This window comes from Penicillium oxalicum, chromosome VII (assembly GCF_001723175.1).
Source record: "Penicillium oxalicum strain HP7-1 chromosome VII, whole genome shotgun sequence".
Lineage (NCBI taxonomy): Eukaryota > Fungi > Ascomycota > Eurotiomycetes > Eurotiales > Aspergillaceae > Penicillium > Penicillium oxalicum.
In genome coordinates this window covers 2,034,568-2,053,375 of record NC_064656.1, presented here as the reverse complement: position 1 = coordinate 2,053,375, position 18,808 = coordinate 2,034,568, and the positions used below count along the sequence as shown (strand labels likewise).

Here is an 18,808-nt window from a genome sequence, read left to right as displayed (position 1 = left end):
CTTCTCATTCTCCCTAATACATAGTATCAATACATAATATCAGTGATATGACATATTTCTCCAGTCGATCACCTTTTAAGTTAGGTACTCTACTAAACCCAAAACGCAAACATTATAATAACCAAAATAGAAACTATGTAGAATCAAATCAAATATTTTGAGATAAACCATCCAGATTCCATGAACCTAACCCATGAATTAATCCAATTTCTTCTGAAAATCCTCCATCTATCCCGCCTCACTGGATAAGAACACTCTTCGTCTTCTTCCCTTTCTTCCGCTTCCCAAGTGACACATTTCTTGACCCCGACCCCGTTTTCGGTCCAGATCGATAGATATTTAGATAAATAGCTAACCTCCCATGAACAGAAAGAACAACATGCATAATCATACTATCTCTTAAGCTCCAAAAAATAATCATTTGACAAGCAAATCATTCCAACAAAACGAACCCAAAAGTAACTCTGATCATCCTCTCTCAAAACAAACAAAAACTGTGGTCAACTTTTTTCGGAGGCTAGGTCGGGCTAGAGATTGATTTCCATGAATGTGATATACTCGGTATCATGCGTTTTATCCCACCAGAGCTTACGATGGTACCTGTTTACGAGGTTAGGTTCGGTGTGGTAGAGTGTCTGACATCTGATCTATCGGTGGGTGGGTAAGGGGCCGGATTATATCTGCTGAACTGGTGTATTTATGAAAAGAGATCGTGGATTGTAGTTGAGTTTTTGGGGGCAGTGTGTATGAGGTTGATACAGTCTACAATTCACATAGGTGTTCACTTGAGAAGGGACCTAGGTATGGTGTGGTGTGCTCTGCATTAGACGATTTACATGGGCATTGAGTATCGAAGCGGTGCTGGATACTTATGGTCGGAATTCATTGATCTGACGAAGAAATGGCTTATATTCGCGATGATTAAGAAATGGTAGGTATGTTCAAGAAAACATGAATATGAATCGGAATGATTTGAAATGGCGCAGGGTTTTTTCTTTATTGTAGGAGGACAGGCAAGGTGGAAAGAAAGTACAGCAAAGTTGCCGTTGAAAGTATAGAGTAAACGCCAAGAAAAGACAAAGGACTATCATAGGGGACAATAGATAAATAGGCATTGAGAAAAGAGGCGGACAAGGACAACTCATGCAAGCAGAGATATAGGCGAAGCGTGGCAAAGCACTTTCCCAAACGCAGAAACCATAACTTCGTAAGAAAGATGACCTAGACTGGGGAGCAGGACGGAAGAGAACGGGCGGAAGATGAAGTGTGTAGGTAAAGCAAGTGGAGGAAATGGCAGGGGAAAGGAGTAGAAGTGGGAGTATAGGAGATGCAGGGGACTGGGTGACTGTCTAGGTGTGCCTCTTCCCTCTTGGCTCTCAGACGAGGAACAAAAGACCGTAGTGTTCAGTCTTGACATAACGAGGAGGGGGGAGGGGATTGATCAAGATGATATGGCCAAGACATGTATATCATCTCACCATCGCAAGGCCCACCGCCAGCCTCTATACGAGTGCAGGCCCCCAGACTGCTTTTAATTCGCAGCTCTCAGAGCCCTCAACCGCGCACCCAGTCCATCCTCCACCTCCCCATTCACTCCCTCCGACACCTTGGGTTCCTGCACCCTCCCCTCGGGAACCTTGCCAGCCTCATCCTCCAAGGCCATCCTCCACTCGACTCCAGCATCGTCCGCCAATTGACCCATCAACGCATCCACCTCTCCCTCCCCTTCCGCCCCGTACTCCGCCATACTCACCCCCGCCGCCACCTCCTCAATCGCCGCTCCCGCAATCTTAAAGTCCTCACTGCGCTGCAGGAAATTATTCGCATGAGCCACCAGATGCTCCAGATTCACACTCTTGCTGGCAGCGTCCAGGCCGCGGCTCGCGAGCGCCAGCGTGCGCGAGGTGTCGCGCGTGCTCTGCGCGGCTTTGAGTTCGTTGATGATCACATCGGCGCGGGCGGCTTCGGCCTTGAGCGAGACTTGACGGCGCTTTTCACGGACGGCGGAGGAGGCGTGGATGCGGGCGATTTGGAATTCGCGGGCCTTCATGGCACGGTCGGCCTTTGCTTTTTCAGATTTGAAGGTGGCTTCGGCGCGAGCAGCTTCTTTCTTAAGGCGGTTGGAGTGAAGCTGTAAGCGAAAGTGAGTGAGTGTGGGTTTATTGTAGAGAACGTGCGGAGATAACATGGTGATCAACACCGTGGTGGGGGGGGAAAGGGGAGAAAGATCAACAGGACAGCAATCACGAGACGAACCTTGACATTGGTGCGAGCCTCGAAGATGGGATCCTTGCGAACCATGATGAATCTAGGAGGGCAGTGCTATGATACAAGGACCTGGTACTCCGAGGTGGAAGTGTATTAAAAGTGCGTTCGTAAAACAGAGATGCAGACGCAGGAAAAGCAAGTTGGAAGTGTGGCTGAGATGAGGACTCGGCGCGCGGGAAGAAAGACGGAGAGGGGTGGCAAACGTCACTGACCGCATTCAGCGTTGAGCACCCAACACCATAAACGCGGAGAAGCAAAGCGGAGGATCATCCCTCAGTTCCACTCTCAACGTGATCTTGGGTCAGTTTACAATGATTTAAGAGGGCTGGTCGAGGTGAACCTCCACACGACTCATGGCTACAGAGATCCTGATGAGAATCTTGGATCTTGAGAAGTCTACTTTTTCTACTCAAAGGGTCTATAACCTGTACAGAATTCAAAGTTTCTTGAAGCGCGCACGATCAAATTCCATAGTCTGAATGGATCAATGGGAATAGTGTACAGCCAGAGTAGATCAAGGTAGCTGAAATCCAGGAATCATCAACAGGAAACCAACTACCCATCGAGGTATAAAGAAAGGGTGGGAATGGGGGGAAAATAAAGGAAGATGTTCTTTCAACGACCAGCAACCGGTACCGTTATGATTGCTTCGCGAAAAGGACCGACGACGTCTCGCCGGTCCCGGTAGAAGAAGAACTCCATGAACTCCGTCTGCTCTGATGATGGGGGTGAATGTGACTAATCTTTCCGTAACTGCGTCGTCGGCCGATGCCCCGGGGATGAACTTTACCAATGCCGCGGGACTTGACAGCCGACAGGGATGATGATGACGATGGAGTGATCTGCGATGAGACTGCACCCAGAGCTCGCCTGCGTCGTCGCGACTGGCTGGTGATACTATCGATTGCCCATGCCATGGTTAACAACGAGGTCCAAGTCGGTCGCTCCTCAGACGAGGCCGACCGCGTGCCTTGCGGGTTGAGGGTCTGCTCCCTAACCGCTAGCTGCAATGCTCTGCCCGTCGCATCGCGAAGTGGACGCGCCAAGGCTGGGCTGCATGCAAGCAGTCGGGTGAGCAGTCTCATCCGAAAGCACGGGCCGGTCGCCGTCGAGGGGGACAGACTCGGGGTCGAAATCAACCAATGAATCAAAGGGAAATGCTGATAGATCTCCGCCGTCGAGAGCGCCAAAGGCGAACCCGTCTTCAGGGAATGAAGGATTTGAAGCAGCGGGAAGATCGTTGTCGAAGAGGCGACGGAAGTCATCGTCAGAAAGAGGAGCTGCAACGTCGTTGCCAGCGTGAGTTGAAAGTTCGAGGTCGAAGAGAGGGAGAGCCCCGCCGGAGCTGACTCCGACTCCTTCGAGGCCACCGACGGACACTGCAGGTCTGATGGGCACAACATCGCGGCAGGATGTTGTGTCACGTCGGGGGAGGCCTCAGCCAGAGTGGAGGGCTTGAGCGTGGGGGAGTATTCCAGGTTGACGGTGGAAGGGGTGGGGAAGGGAATGCGCTCCAAGGTGAGGTCTTCGCCTTCTTGTTTGAAGAGAGTGGGAGTGAGAGTCGGGGAGGAGGTGAGGGTGTGAGATGTCGGGTTAGATGTTGAGGAGGTGGTCATGGTGACTGTGTTGGTGGTGGTTGGGCCCGGGGTGCTAGCCTTGATGGGGGTGCTGCTGCGAGAGCCGCGCACCTCGGCAGAGAGCTGAGCGACCTGTTGAGACAGGCGGTTGTTCTCGGCTTCCATCTGCGCGAGGCGCTGCAGGAGGAACTGATTTTGTTGCTCCATGCGGATCTTCTCGGTTTCCAGCTTCTCCATCTCGAGGCGCTTTCGCTCGCGTGATGTTTGCGCGGCAGCCCGATTCCGGAGCACACGCTCAATGCGACGCTGCTCCTTCTCATCTTCGGTCTTAGCTCGTTTCCTGAGACGAGAGGTCAGTCAGAATGTCCAGAGTGGTGGGCAGTGATGCCAGTTGCTTGTTGATGGTTGACATACCTAGGAGGCAAGTTGGTCTTTGGTACTGGGAGTTCCTGACCCCATGACTTTCTCTTCTTCGCCGGCTTCTTCTCATCTTCCTTGTCCTCGTCCCCGGGGGCCGGTGTTTGTAATGACGTGTCTGAGGGGGAGACAGTCAACGGCATCTCGGGCTCTGGGGTCACCAGGGACTCCAGCTCGCGAAGTGACGTTGTCTCTTCCATTATGTGTGCGCGTGTGTGTGTGTGTATATGAGGGATTTGGTGTGACGAGAGGGAAATGACTCGTCACAGAGAAGATGGTGTGTAGTGATTTCACAATGATTGAGGTATTGATTGTCGGTGCCGTTCAAGTAATGTGGTACCAGCAGCGGGCCTTTGAGATGCAAGAACTTCCCGGGTTGCCTGAAATCAAGGCCACGCTGTCATCACCGTCAGGCACCGTCAATCAGCCTCTCTCTCTAGTGGTCCGGGCGGAGAGGGGGGGGATGGGTTGGAGAGAATGAGTCAGCGAAGGGGCAGGAGAGGACAGATGGTCTTTTGGAAGATGAGAGATCCGAGGGCTGGTGACTTGGGCGAGGTGGCTTGTTTAAGTAGAGGCCAGCGTGGTCAAACGAAGGGGGGGGACGAGGGGAGGTCTCGAATACATGGAGGGTACTTGGGAGATCCTCCTGGATTGTATGGCAGACCCAGGTACCCGTTCGAGAACCACCTGGTCGGCGGCCCCTGGGAAGCCTTGGAAGAGGGGCGAGAGTGGTCCGTCTTGGATGGGGCCGGTCTGCATACCGTTCGAAACGGTGGTTATTACGGGAGGCCGTTGTCCAGAGGGGGGAAACGAGCCCGTGCCGCCGGAATTGTGGTAATAGTACGGTAATCCAGCCCCTGCACCCCCTGGATTCCACGGGACTGTTTCACCGTCGACTCGAAGGGTGTCAGACGGTGCAACTCTGGCCGGCGCCATCTCCTTGAGGCGGAGTTCCACAGTGCCACGAAAGTCTACCAGAGCCAGCCACACAATGCACACGATGCACACAGTCCCCACCAGGAGAGCATCGGCTCTTCCTCCTTTCCTCCTTTCCTCTCCCCCCCACTAGACAAGCCCACCCGTCTCACAATCGTCACTAGTCACCATCACGTCTCCTCTGTGGGGTGCGGTCCCCTGTGTCTATAAATAGCCGAAAATGAGGTGCTAGACTCGACGGTCGGCCTTTTGGCCCCTCGCCCCCCTCCGCTCCGTTCGCTCGTTGGTGAGTCTTGCCGGTACAGGAGCCCTTGGAGGGACAAGCTATGATCTCAGTTGAGATTCGCGTAAGATGGGTCATGGATGCAATGGAATGATTATACACTGAGGGAATTTGACAAGGGTAGGAGTCATGCTTAGCACTCGCGGAGGGTGACTCCGAACTCGCTTCATGTTGAGATGCCATGAAGCACATCGTCTCGGGAGTCGCATTCGCCGTTCATCGACTGCTCCCGTTGATGGCTCTTCCCCAAACGTTCTATTCTGAACGGGGAGAGTTTGACCCTCTCGGACATGACCTCCTCATCCAACACGGACCGGATCATCCATCGAGTGCTTGACCATCCTCGCCACTCCATCTCCTCGTGTGCCCAAGCTGCATCTCGCAACCTTGCTGCGATGGAGTATTGTAGGACTTGGTACGTACGACTACGCTCGTGCCCATATTTCCAGCAAGTACTGTACTAGGCACGAAACTCGCACGGCAGTTGCGTGATCACCCCCTATTGTATTCAATCCACTTTCCACAGACTCATAGGCTGCGTCTGAGCCAGAAGACCCAGAATGCGACAAGACTCATGATTATAGAGACCATTACTCAGATGAGACACATGATTCCCGTCCGGGCCGGAGGACCCTCGACCAGAAAAGTGGATCTCCTCTCCATTCCCATTTGAATACTGCCTGCTTGACTGGGGAAAAGGTCTCGAGCCGAGGAAGAGGGGGGGAATGGTCAAAGATGGAAGAAGTCAGAATATCTTCATGCGAGCACTACTGCAGCCCACCTCCCTGCCAAATACCCTATTCAGCCTAGCGGCTTGTATCTTCTCATCTTCCACAGTGTGGCACCCGTTTAGTCTGAGCGGATTCTCGCTGGATTGATAAGCCAGTCTACCTTTCTCCGATGGGTGATCCGATCTGGGGCAATGCCCACTTTGGTTTGGCAAATCAAAGGTTTCGCTTCTGTGATTGTTGGTCTCTCTGGAGGGGTATGTACTGTAGTATTCACTGTACTCCCGTATCCCCTTGGCATCGTGATTGCATTCCAATCTCCCAGAGCGACATTGGTTTGTCCTTCACCGGCCACGCCCCACCCCCTCTTCCTGCCCGGAGATTGGGGCGTGGTCTATCCGGTTCCTTTCTCATCAATATCGTCTCGTCTCCGTGGGATGGTCGTCCTTTGGAATGCGGTTACTACGCTGTCGGTCTCGCTTCTCTCGAGTATCAATTATGTTTTCAGTAGGATTAGTATGGACTCCATTCTATGGAGGATTGCTTGTGCAATCTCACCAAGTCGAGGTACAGTACTCTCGTAGTCCGTCTACAAGCGATCTTCCTGTCCATCTCGATCCGTTTCCCCAGTCTCTGTCTCCCTCTTACCCCGGTGGGGAGTGGGGGGAGTCTGAATTGCATCTGCTCCTGCATAGTGCATGACAGACTTGCAGTACCTCTTGTGAACGAATCATCATTCGAAACGAGACAAGACCGAGGGACTAAGAGTCCCGTCGCCAGCTCTAGATCCAGTGATACTTGGTCTACGTAAGCATTGAAAGTAGTGACTATCGTAATTCTGCACAAACATGTAGAACATGCGTCTTTGTGTACATTTTTCTCCTTCCTTCCCCTTTCTTTCCTTTCCCCCCTCTCTACCCCAGTCTTGTCCTGCATTCTGCAGTACGTTTTTTTCGTCAGTCCACCGGCCCACCACTCCAGCCCCGTGCTTCGGCTCAAGCACAATCGCCACAAAAGCATATCACCTCGCCTGCAGTCTTCATCTTATTTGCAAGGGGGGCCGGGTCCGGGTCCCGAATCCTGTCCAGGCTAGAGTGAATATGTCTATCCCTGACTCGTTCTGCAGAGCAGACCTTGTCGATCCGTTATGGCTGAGCGGTGCAGCGTTGCGGACAGGGTGGAGAGCGAAGCGAATTGACTTGTGTACAATCCATAATTCGTAGAACTTTGGGCTTGTGCTAGTCCAAGTGCAGTAGACTTGCCGAGATTGAATTCACCGTTTTTGGATCGGGGATGGAGATTTGAGTGTTGTAGTCTGATATCTATGTACTAGGTCTCTGGTTCAAGCTTTGGCTATTTCTCTGTGTGGAAGTCCGGGGATCTTGAGAGGGAGGAGAGCGGGGGATTAATTGGTTTCTTGGACAGGAGTGACTCCTCTGTTGCGCGAGGAATCTGATTCTGAAGCTGGCTGGACTGGACTGGGTATATACGTGTTGGTGGTAATGGAATTGGTACAATTTCTCATTGCTCTGCTGGCAAAGTCATGTATTCAGATTGATAGAGTGAGCATCCTGATAGCTCGCATTCGTTGGGAAAAGATACGTTTATCAGGAAGGGGTCGAGTTTTTTGCTCTCAAGACAACGATGGTACTTTGTTTACTGCAGTGCGGAGGACCAAGTGGATCTCCAACATGCTGCCTCAGACCCCCGCAGTCGCATTTGGCGAAACTGGAAACTTTCCGACCGCCGACTTTTGCCCCCGCCGGCGTCCGTCCGCTTCGAGAGAAAATCGGAATCGACTCCATCCGATGTGGTGGCTGGACGGTGTTTGGGGAAGGGTGTTGGTGTTGCAGAAACGGGATATTTCCTCATTCAAGATTCATGAATTATTGAGTGTAGAACCGTCATTCTATTGTAAGCGTCGTTGCAAATACGCGGAAATTGGAAATTGCACAGGTGGTTAATTGTTCATGGTGTGTGGCGCTGAATCCCTCGCTCCCGTTGGCCGAGACCCCCCCCCCGAGCGATTATATTCTACAGCACAGAGTGGCGAGGAGATGGAGGAGTCGAGTCGAATCACGCAATTTCTACTGTATCTTTTGGCCGGAAGAGATCAATGCCCATCGCCAAGCTGATACAGGGTCGACGGAGTGGATTGAATCCACGGAATTCTATTTAGTCCTGCTTAGCAGGAAAAGGAAAGGTGCCATAGTTCGGGTTTAATCTAGATCTGGACGATGCAAACAGCTTTATACTCACTACCTAAATCTATTGAAAGGCAATTGATTGAGGACCCTGACATCCAGCCTTCATACTTACACTATTGACATAGACATCACTCCAGGCAGCAGGTGTCAGGAATATTGAGATTTCTCTCAGGAAAACGAGTTAACAATATATTTCCCCAAGCTCAATGGAAGTCCCCGCTTGAAATAAAGTACGCCACAAAGACCTTACCTCATGGTGATTCCACTCTGTACCTTGTCCAACACCACATGGAACCAAAAAACCCTCGACGGAGTAACCCCCGCGTCCCCTATCCTCTCTCCACCGTTAACAGAATCCAGACCTATGACCCTTGACCTCCCCAACGTGCACGAACCACCCTCTGATCTGGCGATATTCCACGCGAGAACCTAATCTCCGGCCGTTTCATCTTTTCCGTTCAATCAATCTGAAGGAAAAGTGGGGGTTCCCCATGTTTGATCGTGCGATGATGGAACCGTTGGTTTGTTAGGGGCAGGGGGGTTGGGCATGATCGATCAGTGTTTCGAGGAGCCATTTCTTCACAGTGTATGAGTAGAGGGGGATTCAGCCCTTTATTTAAAAAAAAGAATAATTATTATTATGATCGTGATCATAATTATTATGATTCTACTAGTAGTCACGGCGAGAGTATTGCATATTGCACACTCTGCAAAGATGTCAAAGGGACGGATTTGCAAGAGCAGGTGTTGATGAAATATATATTGACAAAGTGGAATAAAATCTCTGTAAAAGATTTATATTCTCAAGTCAAATAAATGGATAGAGGTCAAAGTGGTTGATTGGTGAATGGACGTCAGGAGTAGAGATTGCTCCCCTTCCCCCCTTTCCCCCCCAAAAACCACTTGCACCGTCTTATCATCTCGTAGTTGCCCCAAGAATGAAGCGCCCAAGCCCAGGCAAGTCAACCTGCCATCAACTCGTGACGTATACGAACGAGGTCATTCAACTATTTTTTTTCCATTCTCAACCTTCGTTCCCCCTCTACAAACTTTCTTTACGCCTTTCCGAATATAGCCAACAACTAATACTTTATACGTTGGTCCCTGCTCATCGTGCCTCTTTCCCCCTTAGTTGCTTGTATTTCAGCCATTGCCCTATGAGATAGACAGTCTGCCAGACAGAGAGTATCTGCTATACATATTCTATTTGCTATAATCAAGGATAAAGGTTTAGATAGATCGATCGGGCTGGTTCATCATCACGGCCGGCTATAGCAATCAGATACGGGGGTTCCTCCCCTTCGAGAAGTTCCAAGACCGCCTTGAAGACAGAAGTATCTAGATTCACGGATCCTTTCATGACTGCCCGCGCTAAACCAACTCCTCGGATGCAGATTCTTTGGCTAATACTAGCTTATCTCGACTTAAACAGTGTTGCACGAACAGAGGCAGCTACCTAGCCACCCTTAATGTTGTCTTGACTATTCGCTAGCATGTTTGTTTCACGTTGAATGGTAATTCCATAATGGTCTGACGGAAACATCCAGGAAAGACTATGTGATGTATCTCTCCCTGTAGAGTTTGATACTTTTGTTACAGTACTTATTTTTAAATAGCGTGCTCTTGTACTAAAGATGTTCATGCTGATAAATCCCTCTTCTATGTAGTAAAAAGAAGAGAATAGCCTTATAAAAATAGTGAAGATGTTCGTGGTAGCTTCTACTTTAACTTTGTGTTAAGCATCTAACAGTCCTTTTGCACATTTCTTTGTTGAAAGTTACTAGACTTATTAGACGTACCTTTGTAAATATCTATATCCTTACAATACCGTAAGTATTCTTAGTCAATGAAATCTAGTCATACTAATTAATAAAACAGAGAGATCAAAAAAATTCAGAAGAGTCTTATTCTTGCGCTCAAGAGCTCACGAGCTTGAATTAGGCAAAATTGCTGAATAAAATATGAATATACATGCAAACTTGCTTTCTTTGTGCAAAGGACCGTGTGCAAAAACAATACCAAATCTCAAAGCAGATACTGTAAACGTCTCTCAACGATGCAAATAAAATACTAATAGCATGAGTTCTCAGCCAGATCATGAACGCAGGGCAGAGTCACTACACAGCGCTGATACGAAGCAAGAAAAAAGAAATTTCACCAAGTCTGACGGTAAGGCACAACTTGAGCTTACTGCTTAAGTTGTCAGATAAAGAAAAGCATGGTCCAGAGAGGGCCAAGTACTGAGAAAAAGGGACCTCTGAAACCCCAGAGATGAAAGAGTCCAAAAACCAACGATATCAGAGCCAAAGAACTGGTTAAAAGCAAGCTGCACAGTCGTCAAAATTTGAGTTAGAGAATCCGAAAAACACAAGTCCAAAAAGACCGCCGACTCGCCTATCGAAAAAGTGACGACGCACGAGTCCAAGTAAGCGGAGACGAGTCGAGTCGAGTCCATGCATGTATCAAAAAGGCATAAAATAAGAGTCGAAAAAAACTCGACGTGTACGCGGTGATATGTAAATGATGTAAAAGTAAGCAAAATGAATGATGTAAAAGTAAGCAAAATGCAGGAACGACAAACGACCAATGTTCAGCGCTCTGCACCAAAAGACTGCTTTCTCAGGGCCTCAGAGGGGGTCGCCCTAAAGCTTAGCCTCGTCTAACTCAGCCTTCGTCTCCGCATTCCCAGTTGCCATTTCGGCAACAGCCTCAGACTCGACCGTCGCCTCAACCTGAACCTTGGCCTGCGTCTGTGTCTGACTTTCGGCCTTGGCCTCTGTCACGGTCTCTGCCTCGGGAGTTTCCAGCTCGTCCGCCTTGCGCTTGCGCGAGGCCACAGGAGGACGACCTTTGCGCAGCTTTTCCCCAGATTCCCCGGCTTCCTTGACCTTTGCAGGTGCTTCTGAATTGCCCAAACTACCTGTTGTCTTTGTGCCGGCAGCTTTGGTGCGAGGAGCAGTTCCACGAGGATTGTGCGGAAGGTCGATGCCCGTGTTGCGAGCCAGTTTGCGACGAGCGTTACCGTACATAACCTTGGCAGATGAAGGAGTATATTCTAGGGCAGCGGCAAGTTTCACATAGTCCACGGGATTCTGGAAGATGATCAGCAATCACTCTCACTTGGTGGAAAACGAGAGAAAAAAAGAAAATATAGACTGGGAGTATGGACTCACTCGGCTTCCGTCGGTACACGGGAACAGGATTCCATAGAGCAGGATTCGCTGATCAGACAAGGTCAAGCCGAGCATCCGCTCTGAATCCGCGGTACGGTCCATGGCTGCCCGCAGGGTTATGTGGGGAGGTAAAAGAGGCTTAAGAGGTTCTTGAGAAGAGGAAAGCGAAAGAGCGTGAAGAATCAGCTGCGAGCGAAAAGCGGTAGCTGTAGTGAGGCGGGGTGGTTCCGAATGTTTGATATTGCAGTAGCTAGGCAAAAAATCTGTTGATCAGTAATGACTCCGTGAATGTTTTCGTAAAAGTAGGTTGTTGAAGAAGAAAGAATTGAAAAAGGGGGTGAGAACTCGTTGATATACCCACTCGCTGGTGTTTCACAAAGTTCAGTGACCCTTAAAGTCGTTGTTAATGTTTGCTTCGTTGATAATCGCTGAGATAAAAGTTGATAAAGAGAAAGAGATTGAAGTGACTAGAAAAGTCAGTTTATATACCCACTAGTTAGTTCTGCGAGAGATCTGATGGCCCTCAAAGTCGCTGTCAATACTAGCTTTCTCAATATTTGCGAAAATGTAGGTTTTTAAAGGAAGGAGGATTGACAGAAGGGGAAACGTCGTTTAAATACCCACCTGTTAATATTTCACGGAATCGGGTGACCCTAGAAGTCGTTATCAATGCTTGCTTAATTAATATTTGTGGAAAAGAAGGTAGGTCGTTGAAGGAAGAGGGATTGAGAAAGGGTGAAAATTCGTTTATATACCCACTACTTAATATTTTACGAAGTCGGCTAATTTTTTGAAATTTGTTGGCAGTAATAGCTTCGTGAATCTTGTGAATATTCAGAGATGTTGAAGAAGGAAAGTGTAAAGGAAGGAAAAATTCGTTTATATACCTACTAGGTGATATTGAGCAAATTTGATTTACCCTGAACGTTGTTGTTCAAACTTCGTTGATAATTGTTGGAATGAAGGTTTGTGAAGAAAAATGGAGTAAGGGAGGGTGAAAATTGGGTTATACTAAAAGTTGAGACTTTCCGAAGCTGGCTGATTCCTTGATATTCTTCATTAGTAATGACTTTGCGAACCTTGCGGATATAAAGTTTGTTGAAGAAAGAAATCGCAATAGAAGGAGATTTTGAAAGAAGGAAAAATCTATCGATACACCTACTAGGTAATGTTTAACTAGCCCTCAAAGTTGTTGTTAATATTTGATTCTTCAATTTTCGTAGTAACGTAGGTTTTTGGAGGAGAAAGGATTGAGGAATGAGAGGATTAGTTGATTTTGCATGAATTTAGTGGCCTAAGGTTACGAATCACGGTTAGTTAGAAAGTTTTCGTTGGTATTTGAGGAAACAAAAGTCGTCGAAGAGAAAAAGATAGGTGGGAAAAAGGGGATAGTTCGATTGTATACCTGTTAGTTGATGTTGTACGTAGCCTGAGGGGTTCTGAAATGGCTTACCAGTAGTTTCTTGGATTGGACATGTAGTCGAAGAGGAAAATTTCCAAAGAAATGAAAAGTTTGTTTAGGCATCTACTAGTTGATGTTTCACGAAGATGATGAGTTCCCAGAACTTCATCAACAGTAATTGATGCGTGAATGTTTGCGAAAAGCTAGGCGATGAAGTAGAAAAGAAAGGTAGGGGAAATGATTGATATATTTAATAATTAATATTACGTGAAATCTGAGGAGCTCTGATATTTATCCGATGTAACTACTTTATAACCACTTGACCAGAAACTTATTACTTGCCGATAAGTCGACGGCATCATAAATGAGAAGATCGAGAGAAAGCTCGCTTATACGCCTATTATCTGACTCTGAGCAAAAGCTGGATTTCAGCATCTGTGATTACTACATTCTTTACGGATATTTGGGGTATATTGTTTCCAATTCCTCGTCGCTCTTGTCAAGCTGGAGAGAGTGAGCTTCTTCAGGGCCAAAATCTTACCTCAAGGCCATGCCTCAAGGTTCGCCCTCAACAGAGAAGAAGAAGGCCATCTAATTCTTCGGACGAGCGTCTCTCAGGGAGAAATGTCATAGTGAACTCATCTGAATGTGATCGAGTGGAAGTAGGATTCGACTTGGTCATGGAACAGCTCCCCATTGGACGAAGACCGATGGCTTGTGATCGTCCGGCGCTCTAGTTTATAGTAGGGAAAGCGCTACTCTCTGCCAAAACACCTGGTAGACTTCGAACATCCTCGATCAAAACAGCCGCCGCAAAACATGAACAATGAAGACATCCAGCCCGACTCAAAAGCATCATCTCGGGTGTGTACTGCTTGCTTCATCCAAGAGAAGCTGACTAAAGAACATCGCCATAGGGTTCCCCATCTGTGTCTTCCCGTATTCACAACCAAGATGAGTGGGAACAGCTCCCCGGATTACAAGGCGCTTCTCCTAAAGGCAGCAGAGGAGATTGAGCAGTTGAAGGATGAAAAGCAGCAGGCAGAGGAAAGGGAAAGACATCAGAGAGAACGCAACCGACCGACGACCTTTCCAGAGTTCATTCAACTATGCCACGATCGCTTTTGGAGGCCGCTCCGAGCGCAAACACCGTCTTGCTCCACGACAGGTACAATTCCTGCCCCTATCGGCAAAGTCTGTCCCCTACGACTGCGCCCATGGAGTGACTGTGAGGCAAGACAGCGAGAAATTTTCGGATCTGTTTGCCGTCACCTGCAGCCAGCAGGAGAGGATGCACCACGGTTATTCATGCCACTCAATGCGCTAGAGAGTCTCAGTCAATCCACAAGTCGACAGATCAGCAGCGAAAAGGATCTTGACTTCTACGAGCAATTCGCCGCAGAAGACCCCGTACGCATGATTATCGACGAGTTGTGCAAAATACCAGAGGCTCGCGAGGAGTTCAACCTAGGCAACGGAATTCGGTTCGATAATCACGCCAATGCTCTGGATAAAGACAATGAAGCCGACGCTGGTGAGTCATCAACCGCGAAACGTTCGAAGCCAGATCAATTTTGCATATATCGGATAGACGGCTACAAGAGTACCTTGCTCACCACTATCGAATATAAACCCCCCCACAAGCTCTCCGTTACAGACCTTCGATTAGGCCTCCACTCGATGGAATTTTGGCGAGACGTGGTACAGCCTGATCATGTTCCGACGGAGGAGCCAGAGAAGTCAAGATATCACGCCAAGCAGCTAGTCGGGTCTCCCATCGTTCAAGGATTTCATGTGATGATTCAAGAGGGTCTGGAGTATTCATGTCTGACGAACGGCCTGGTCGATGTGCTGCTCTGGGTGCCCTACGACGATCCAACTACACTTTATTACGACCTTGGTGAGCCCGGTATGTACGAGACTGCAGATATCGGTAGACCTGCGAGGGCTCCTATGACTCGAGTTGAGAGGACGCTGTGTCTGTGTCTGATGAGTTGTCGCCATATTTCCCGTGATCGACCGTGGCGGAATTCCGCCATGGACATCCTACCGAGATGGCGTACGAGCTATGATAGCGATCGCTCCCAGATCAGTGTGGCAGATTCACCTCGAGACTCAAGCTTGGACGAAAGTATCCCCGAGCTTCCCAGTCCTACAGATTCAAGCTCTGATTATCATGCGCCAGTGTCTCCCGTCAATTCAGGGCCTCAAGTAACCACACGAGCGGCCGCTCGCTGTGCTCCCCCATCCGACCAACATCTTCAAGGGGATTCCTCTGATTCCGACGCAGAGCCCGCCGCACCTACTGGACGGAAGCGTAGACTCAGCCAGGTCTCGTCGTCCTCTTCGACCCAACTGTTTACGCCGCGACCCCGAGCAAATTGCCAAGGAAACCAAAGCGGGCAATCTCGCTCCCATGATGCTCTATATTGCACACAAAAGTGCCTCCTCGGGCTTCAACAAGGCGGTGCATTCGACCCTGAGTGCCCTAATACAAAGCTGCATATGCTTGGAAGAGGGGAGGACCACCATCTGATCAGCGCAGCCGACCTGGTGAAGCAAATCAAGGCGCAGCTTGATCAGAATCCAGAACATAATTGCGCCCCTATCGGGCCCTGTGGGGCCACGGGCGTCCCATTCAAGATTACGTGTGCCACCTTCGGATACACCATCGTGGGCAAGGGGACAACATCGGGACTCTGGGGGAAAGTCTCGCGCGAAGCTGAGGTCTACACGGCCCTGAAGCGTGTTCAAGGATCCGCTGTACCTGTCTTTCTCGGGGCAATCAATCTGGCCCAAATCTACTTCGTTCACCGTGCAGGCAGTATCCGTCATATGCTTCTCATGGGCTGGGGTGGTGAGAGCGTAGGCCGTACTGGTTTGGACAGGACCGTCCAGCATGCGATTTCTCAATCCGAGAAGGAGATCCGTCGTCTCGGTGTTGTGCACCATGACCTTCGGCAGGACAATATTTTGTGGAATGCTGAGCTCCGGCGAGCTCTGATCATTGACTTTGATTGGTGCACCTTCCACTCTCGACTGCAACGCAGACGGTCAGGTGCTTCCAAGCGATTACAGAATGGTCCTAATAAAAGTCACTCTAAACGGGTGCGTGAGATGTGATGAAATGTCACCGGGGGTGGGACTTGAATAGCAGGCTGTCATCAAAGTCAAGCAGTGCCACGCAGAGCCTACACACCAACCAAGGGCTGTGGCTGGGCGATTACCGACTCTTTTTAAGCCTTCATTCATGCGAGGACTTCGGGGCGCGTGAGTTGACAGACAAGAAAGTGAACCCCTGACTAATGTACATATCAGCTTGGTACGAGGGTCCTGCCTATGGCTACGCCTTTTGCGTGCAGGTGGAGAGCCTCTGCTGGTTTACAATTAGTTTTAGTTGCAAACTTGTTGTCTGTCGCATATGATCGCGTCCCTAGAGTTGTCGCAACTAGACTTGCTGAAACCTACTTGTCGACTTACGCTCAGGTTGGAATTTGCGTGAATCAGAATTTATTCCGTGGCCAAGGAGCTGTTCAGAAGTAAAAGATGGAGCGAAGCATCGGGTAATGCCGAAACTCGAGGAACTCAATAACATCTGGCGTCTCTGTATCGCTTTCGAGGGGCTTTGCTTTTCTTGTCGAAAAGTATAAAGTATTGAGTGAACGGTACTTGTATAGGGTTGAAAAGCTAGGGGGGCATATTCGGAGCACAGAAAATACAGGAAAGGTTCAGAGAGTGGTGCGCTGAAACGATAAAAGTTGCACTGTCATCTACTTCATGTTTTTGACTCGCGCTGCGAGGCTGATGAAAAGGGAAATGATTCCTGAGAAAAGTGAGAAGCATGTTGCGCGGCAAGAGTATCTAATCATTAGAAAAAAAAGGTTCAACACATTTTGAGAAAATCAAACGCCATTATCATGCATTCACATTGCCATGTCCATTGTGTCGTCACCAGCATCGATGGCGTTTTGTTGCTCGGGATCGAGGACAACAACACCGCGGCCACGACCAGCAAGGAGTTCTCGTCGTACCTCTGGCCCAATGTCTTTGTGTCCTCGAACAAGCAGCAAGTCGAGAAGAGCCTCGCGCTGATCTTCGGTGATGTCATTGCGGTAGCGTTGGGCAAACACCAACAAAGACTGATGCCAAAGAACGGGCAACTTGTAGGCCTTTGAGCTGCCGGGCCCGTCTGTCATCATATCTGCGGGGTTGTCGCCGCGGAAGCGCAAGAAATGGAATACCAGAGCATCAATCACCTTGTATGGCATGGCATACTTCTTCTCCAGGAACACTCGGATAAAGGTGTTCACAGCACCGGTGCTCTCGAGCGAGCGCATGGATTGCTCTGCAGCCAAATCACACATACGCAGCAGTGCAGCGGCAGAGTGGAGAACGGGAATTGAAACTCGGGCAATCACGGAGGAGACGATATGAGCCTCGCGAAGAGAGCAAGTTCCACTGGAGACGAGGGGGAACAACAGTCCCTTGAAGAAGCAGGCGGGCTTGTACAAGGCCTTACGAAGGGCATTGTACGTGTGGACGTTCAATTTCTTCGTCTCGTGAATCTCTTCGCGAACGCGGTCGAACAGAACGGTGGCGATGAATTCTTGGGCCACAGCGGGCTTGGAGGAGATGAAGATACGCGTGGCGGCATACACAGCATTGGCGGTCCATCTCTCGGGCTGGGTAATGTCGAGGAGTGTTTGCCAGTTCGGCACTGAGGGGAGGATCTTGAAAGGCTTGGGCAGCGGGCCCGACTTGTAGCGGGACAGAATCATGCCGACTCTGGAAGCGCATTAGTAATTGGAGCGAGATCAGGACCCCGGAGAACTGAATTTTTGACGTACTTTTCGTATACTTCAACAGCCTTGGCTGGAATTTGCACAGCATCTTCAGCTGCACCACCACCGTGAATATAGTTTCCGCCAGCAGTTTCACCGTTCAGCTTGGCTTCATGTTCGGCGATCTTCTCCAAAATAAGGTCCGCCAGGTTTGTTGTCTGCCCTTGTAGCTGTTCTCCGGGCTGCCGCGTGCCAAATATTGGGTCTTCATCGTGGCCACCGGGCATAAATTTGTTGAACATGTCGAGATCGTTAGGGTCGATTTCCTGTTTAAGCGAAATTTGTTAGAATGTCGGTCCGCCATGGGATGGGTAGGCTGTCGTAGGCCCTGAACAATGTTCCTCACAATTTCTTCACGCTCCTCCTCATCCTCGTCGACCCAATTATCGTTCTCGTACTTCTCGTCATCGGAAGGTGCGTCCTCTTCGAATCGAGTATCAAATGCAAAAGCCGAGTTTGACTTTGGCTGAGCCCCGCCAAATCGCAGCTTTTGTTCAGCGGCATCTTCCTCTGCCAGTTCCTGTCCGATTTGGAGGATCTTGCGTGACATCTTCGCATCAACGTAGCGCTCGCCGGTCTCGCCATCTTCCTCGTCATCGTGCGACTGGCGCTTGCCTTTCTTGGTGGTGCTGTTTGTCCGGAGATGCCCCACGGCAGAGATGTCGTCCGCCAGAGGATTGTGTCGTCGCGCCGCAGCGGCGGCTCGAGAGCTGGTAGCCTTAGGCATAATGGAAGTCTTCAATCACTGGACTCAATCCAAAGACGTTGTTTTTTCGTGGAATACCCTGGCAACTCGAGTGTCCCACGATCAATCGTTGATCGGCTGTGTGTAAATTTACAGATCAGGTGATCTAATCAGTGATATTTTTTTTTGCCAGGTGGGGATCCACTCATTTTTCTTATCTCTACCGCCTGGTGGCGGTCTGACCGCCACTGAGGTCTCCAATGCTTTTCTGCCGCGGAGCTCCAGAAGTAC

At 49.5% G+C, this 18,808-nt stretch overlaps 7 protein-coding genes across 7 annotated transcripts; 2 read left to right on the top strand and 5 right to left on the bottom strand.

Annotated features, from left to right (window-relative positions):
• Positions 1–1,531: 1,531 nt before the first annotated feature.
• POX_g09204 (uncharacterized protein) lies at positions 1,532–2,301 on the bottom strand (the record flags this gene model as incomplete). The annotated part of the gene is made up of 2 exons (XM_050117963.1): positions 1,532–2,131; positions 2,257–2,301. 2 exons carry the CDS (start codon positions 2,299–2,301, stop codon positions 1,532–1,534), a joined length of 645 nt encoding a protein of 214 aa, XP_049966107.1.
• A 605-nt stretch (positions 2,302–2,906) lies between these two features.
• On the bottom strand, positions 2,907–4,462 carry POX_g09203 (Transcriptional activator hacA; the record flags this gene model as incomplete). The annotated part of the gene is made up of 2 exons (XM_050117962.1): positions 2,907–4,185; positions 4,260–4,462. The coding sequence occupies 2 exons, from the start codon at positions 4,460–4,462 to the stop codon at positions 2,907–2,909; spliced, it is 1,482 nt and encodes a 493-aa protein (XP_049966106.1).
• A 74-nt stretch (positions 4,463–4,536) lies between these two features.
• POX_g09202 (uncharacterized protein) lies at positions 4,537–4,743 on the top strand (the record flags this gene model as incomplete). Its single annotated transcript, XM_050117961.1, has 1 exon — positions 4,537–4,743. One exon carries the CDS (start codon positions 4,537–4,539, stop codon positions 4,741–4,743), a length of 207 nt encoding a protein of 68 aa, XP_049966105.1.
• Positions 4,744–4,826: 83 nt separating this feature from the next.
• POX_g09201 (uncharacterized protein) lies at positions 4,827–5,198 on the bottom strand (the record flags this gene model as incomplete). Its single annotated transcript, XM_050117960.1, has 1 exon — positions 4,827–5,198. One exon carries the CDS (start codon positions 5,196–5,198, stop codon positions 4,827–4,829), a length of 372 nt encoding a protein of 123 aa, XP_049966104.1.
• A 5,860-nt stretch (positions 5,199–11,058) lies between these two features.
• On the bottom strand, positions 11,059–11,691 carry POX_g09200 (uncharacterized protein; the record flags this gene model as incomplete). The annotated part of the gene is made up of 2 exons (XM_050117959.1): positions 11,059–11,508; positions 11,590–11,691. 2 exons carry the CDS (start codon positions 11,689–11,691, stop codon positions 11,059–11,061), a joined length of 552 nt encoding a protein of 183 aa, XP_049966103.1.
• A 2,254-nt stretch (positions 11,692–13,945) lies between these two features.
• On the top strand, positions 13,946–16,114 carry POX_g09199 (uncharacterized protein; the record flags this gene model as incomplete). The annotated part of the gene is made up of 1 exon (XM_050117958.1): positions 13,946–16,114. The coding sequence occupies one exon, from the start codon at positions 13,946–13,948 to the stop codon at positions 16,112–16,114; it is 2,169 nt and encodes a 722-aa protein (XP_049966102.1).
• Positions 16,115–16,914: 800 nt separating this feature from the next.
• Positions 16,915–18,559, bottom strand: POX_g09198 (uncharacterized protein; the record flags this gene model as incomplete). Its single annotated transcript, XM_050117957.1, has 3 exons — positions 16,915–17,776; positions 17,839–18,098; positions 18,179–18,559. 3 exons carry the CDS (start codon positions 18,557–18,559, stop codon positions 16,915–16,917), a joined length of 1,503 nt encoding a protein of 500 aa, XP_049966101.1.
• Between the last annotated feature and the right edge of the window lie 249 nt (positions 18,560–18,808).